The sequence below is a fragment of the Schistocerca americana genome, chromosome 9 (genome assembly GCF_021461395.2).
Source record: "Schistocerca americana isolate TAMUIC-IGC-003095 chromosome 9, iqSchAmer2.1, whole genome shotgun sequence".
Classification (NCBI taxonomy): domain Eukaryota; kingdom Metazoa; phylum Arthropoda; class Insecta; order Orthoptera; family Acrididae; genus Schistocerca; species Schistocerca americana.
In genome coordinates, this window is record NC_060127.1 from 72180109 (window position 1) to 72185048 (window position 4940).

Sequence of the window (4940 nt, forward strand, 5' to 3'; positions counted from 1 at the left end):
TGGGGATACGCGGCGAAGCAGCACCTGGACAAACTCCAGAGGCTGCAGAACTGCGCCCTCAGGAGGGCACTGCGTTTACCTCTTGGATTCCCCATTGACGATTTGCATGCCGCTGCTGAAATCCCACTCCTGGGAGAGCGTTTTAAAGACCTGGCAAGGGCCTTCTATGAAGGTTCTTCCAGGTCAGGAAACGCCCTCATCCACTCCCTAGGTCGGCATGACATGTCCCGCGATAAACACAATTGCCCCATGACGATCTTTGACGACTAAGTCAAAGAGAAAATCCGAATATACATTTCCAAATCCTGCTCCTACTCAAATTACTACAATTATCTTGCCAAATCAGGCAAGTACCAGACACACACAGAACAATCATCACATTTCACAGACACCAAAAAGTACAGAAATAATCACACACACAAGTACACAGGGGAGTAAAAGCCGAAAGGCTACAAACTCCCCCTCACACTTCCCCAAACAGGGGAAAGTAATAGATGAGAGCAGCAGCATCGCGACATGCATAAGCAACATGTCTATTTGACATGTCGCGATACATCACCTGATACGAAAATTCACGGAACTTGTATGCGAACCCTCGAGTTCATACATGTCGCGTATTGCTTTTTGTATATCGCTTTTTGGCCATATACGCGACATGTATGAGCGACATTTGAAGAAGTCGCGAATGCGCAGTACTATCATTTCCTTTCGTCTTGTCGCCTGCCGCTTATTTTGACGATTAGTGCATGCTTAGTACCAGGCTCTTTGGCGGCTGTTTGAGTTTTGGAGGTGCCGACTGTCGTTTGTTGTCTATGTATTTGTGTATTGTGTCGTGTGTTGTGCCCGCGTGTAATACTTTAAAATTTGCCATGACTTCTTGGTCAAAACAAAATACACTGCATTTTTTTAGAGGCAGTGCGCAGGCATCCCTGTATATGGGATGTGAAACTAGGAGACTATAAGAACACTCAGAAAAGGTACGACGAGTGAGAGGAAATTGCTAAGGCATTTAACATCAAGGAAGGAATGCGAGGGCAAGTGGCATAATTAAAAAAGCCAATATAGTCGCGAGTTAGCGATAAGGAAGAGCAGCAAAGGAACTGTAAGTGCTACAAGCAATGGGTACTATTCTACATGGTATGCTTTTGAAAGTATGCAGTTCATAAGAGACAATTACAAACCACTCTCTCATAGGAGCACACATGAAGTAGTACCAGTAAGTAAATTTGTTATATTATTTTATTAATCATATATTTGGCAACATTTTTTCGTGCTAATGCTTTACGTAATGTGAATATTCACAATTATTAACAGTTTCATTGAAAAACATGATTCTCCATACTGCTATGGTTTGAAGTCCTGAATACTGCAGAAGAATAGAGCATGTTCCTTTATGTCATCATTTAACAATGATGTGGAACTTATTTTCCATACTGCCATGGGATGGAGCTCTGAATACTGCAGAAGTATTCAGCATATTCTCTTCTGTTGACATTCAGCAATGAAGTTCTTTGCCCAGTTCTGGGCAGTGCCTCCAGCACAGTAGGGGTGTCCCTCCAGGACCCAGGTATTACGTTGCCATCATCTCCCTCGCTGTCATGTTCCTGCTCGACAGTACCTTTGAGATTTTCTGTTTTGAAGAAAATTATGTAAATAAACACAGAATAGTGCCACCACTGTAGCCTTTTTTGGACTGAGAAGCATTTACTTCCTCAGCACTCTGTAAACAGCACTTATAATCCCAAATGCATTTTCTATTATTCTTCTTGCTATGCATGCTCTATAGTTAAAAATACGTTGCCAACTATTTTTTTCATGCAGACCTGGAAATGGTTTCACAATATTTTCTTCTAGGCCAAAGGCTTCTTCAGCAATGTGGAACAGGCTTGCTCCTACCAGGAAGACGAGTTGATGGTGCTATATTTAGAGTTTTGGTTTCTAACATTTTGTAAAATGTGGTGTCTTTAAGGACACCACCATCTGATATCCTCCCCTGTGTGCCAACATCAGCGTAAATTATTCAATAATTAGTATGAGCAATTGCTAGCAAAACAATGCTGAAGCGCTCTTTATAATTAAAATAAACTGTTCCACTGTTGGGTGGTGCCACAATGTCAATGTGCCTCCCATCTATGGCTCCCAAACACCTGGGGAAATTCCATTTTTCTTCATATTCTTTGGCAATTTTCAGCCATTCCCCTTCAGTAGCAGGAAGCTGGAAAGAAAATTGTTACTTTTTTAATTTGAATTACGCATGGACACTCAAAAAATTCCCAATACATTAAGATGCTTTGATTATAATGTGTGTATATAACATATAGCTCACTTTGCCTTAGAAATGTGTTATGTATTTTAAAGGTCATGGAAGCCCCAGCCACAGAAGGAGATTGTGAAGGAGAAGGAAGCATTAGTTTCCCTTTCGATATAACAGAAATTGAGGAGGTGACATTTGCCACGACCCCACAAGCCATTGTGGAAGTGGAAACCACTCCAGTCATCTCTGTGCCTCCACATGAAAGTGGATCTGCAACCATGTCACCCTGTACCACTCCAAGTCCGAGTGGAAGTGGTAGATCAAGTGCACTGAAGAGAGCCAGGAGAGACCTGGATGAAGACCGAGAAGGTCTTTTACAGACCTTAAGATAAGTTGACGACAATTTAGCAGGCAGAAAAAGGGACCAGTTTTCCCACTTGGCTGACTTTGTCGCCAATAAGCTCAGATTTCGTTATGAAAATGGCCATTCTATAATTATGGCAAGACTTGAGAACGGAATATACAGATGTTTGCAGGAGGCAAACGATGAACTAATAGATGCAAATTTAACATAATTTATGGATTCTTTAAAAACATGTATAAATGTCGAAATATGCATGTCATGTGCTGTCAAGTACTACTTAATAAAACTAAATACAAATTAATGTTGTTGGATATCTTTACTGTGCAGAAAGTGTCCTCAGAAATTGTGATATTGTATTATTGAGTGAAGCATGTCAGTCGTTCCAAAGAACTAAAAGCTAACCCATTTCAGCAAAATTTGAGAAATATATGGTGCAAAATGTATGAGCCGTTAAAGTTTTAGTTCCTATTCCAGAAGCCTCACGTGGTTATGTTGGCAACATCAACGACGCGGTAGAAAATTTGTGCTGCTGTTCCTGGTTGACAGCAACTTGTATGTACCCTCGTCCGCTTGTTAAAAATAATTGCCCTCGAAAACGAAGATTTCATGACAAAACATTTGCATTGTCGCGCAATTGCTATTGCCAACGTCTCACACACGATTGTCGGCATTAGCATCCGTTGTCAACATTATCACGCGAGGCCGCCGGAATAATAGCAAAAAATTGATATACGTGCCAGATGCATGAAAAACGTATATAATGTATTACATACTCTGATATATATAAAACTTTTACCTTCACTTCTTGGGATGGCGTCGCAAACACGAAGAATAATGTTGCATATGGCACTTTTTGATATTCTATACAGATACAATTAACGTCGAAAAGGAACCCCCAGCGGCAAAAAACGTAGTGTTACTGCCAACTGATCCTCTGGTGGAATCGCTTCCCGAAAGTTTGTGTTGGTTTTGGACACAAGAGGAGCCACAAGAGATATCAAACCGTGGAAATCCTCCATACTCATCCTAACATAGTTTCTAAAATATGCGCCATCCTGTAGCGTTAATTCTTGAACGAGCATTGCGTAAGCTCCGTGAGTAATGCGTTTGCAAAGAAACTCTCTCTGCCACTATCTACGCTTCCTTCGCCTTTTCTTCCTATCATCTCCCAAAAGAGCAAGTGTACCAGCACATAAAACTGTGAAATCTTGCAAATCATCGTCGGAAGCCACCGCACAGTGATACAAATCAACCAGTGTAAATGCATGCTCATACATGTATGAGATTGATACTTGTCAACTCATACAAGTCGCGATACATGTCGCATATACGTGTATCTCATACATGTGCCAATACAAATCGCAGTGTAAACGCAATGGTTGGTCTCGTTTCGAGCCGAGCTGTCCCCAACGGCAAGTGCCATCTCCACAGGCACAGAACAACAAAAAAGACAAACGCAACTCCCGTGTTAAAAGTGGGAAACACAGACCGGCAGCAGTGCCTCAAGTGGTATGGAAATGAACTAAAATATGAAAACATTGCAGGTTGCATCCCCCCCCCCCCCCCCAGTTTACTTACGTTGTAGGTTTCTATTTTTCTTTTAATTCTATTACCTTATTTTTCTGGGCATGCTATGTAATCATAAAATTATTGAAACACAGCTATAGCACACGGTACTACAGCAGAGAGAAACCTATTCAGTAATATTTTCAGTCTATTTTTGATGTTTGCGTCTGACAGACAAGAAAACATGATAGGAGCAGCGACTGTCAGGCGCTAACGTCAAAAATAGAAACTTCCTGGCAGACTAAAACTGTGTACCGGACCAAGACTGCAACTCGGGAGCGCACACTCTGCTACAGAGTGAAAAATCTCATTCTGGAAACATCCCCCAGGCTGTGGCTAAGCCATGTCTCCGCAGTATCCTTTCTTTCAGGAGCGCTAGTTCTGCAAGGTTCGCAGGAGAGCTTCTGTAAAGTTTGGAAGGTTGGAGACGAGATACTGGCAGAAGTAAAGCTGTGAGGACGGGGTGTGAGTCGTGCTTGGGTAGCTCTGTTGGTAGAGCACTTGCACGCGAAAGGCAAAGGTCCCGAGTATGGGTCTCGGTCCGGCACACAGTTTTAATCTGCCAGGAAGTTTCATATCAGCGCACACTCTGCTGCAGAGTGAAAATCTCATTCTGTCAAAAATAGACTTTTAAATTGACATGCTTATATTGTTATCCATCAACATGTAAAAGCTCCAGCATGTTTTATGGTTCATAAGAACTAGATGAAACACATGAAACTGAGAGTAAGTTGAAACAAGCTTGTAGTGTAAATA

At 41.7% G+C, this 4940-nt stretch overlaps 1 protein-coding gene across 2 annotated transcripts; it reads left to right on the forward strand.

Annotated features, from left to right (window-relative positions):
* The first annotated feature begins 840 nt into the window (after nt 1–840).
* LOC124551106 lies at nt 841–2850 on the forward strand. Of its 2 annotated transcripts, none has more exons than XM_047126043.1 (2): nt 841–1216; nt 2359–2850. In XM_047126043.1, exons 1-2 carry the CDS (start codon nt 1154–1156, stop codon nt 2644–2646), a joined length of 351 nt encoding a protein of 116 aa, XP_046981999.1. In that variant the 5' UTR covers nt 841–1153; the 3' UTR covers nt 2647–2850. The 2 variants fall into 2 exon arrangements, with proteins under 2 accessions (XP_046981999.1, XP_046982000.1); XM_047126044.1 differs by having other exon boundaries at nt 841–1102.
* The last annotated feature ends 2090 nt before the right edge of the window (nt 2851–4940 follow it).

Bases quoted from the DNA above. Each gene is read 5' to 3' on its own strand.
- LOC124551106 (XM_047126043.1), top strand. From the start codon at position 1,154: ATGCAGTTCATAAGAGACAATTACAAACCACTCTCTCATAGGAGCACA. The intron at 1,217-2,358 runs GTAAGTAAATTT...TGTATTTTAAAG, and splicing joins GCACACATGAAGTAGTACCA to GTCATGGAAGCCCCAGCCAC.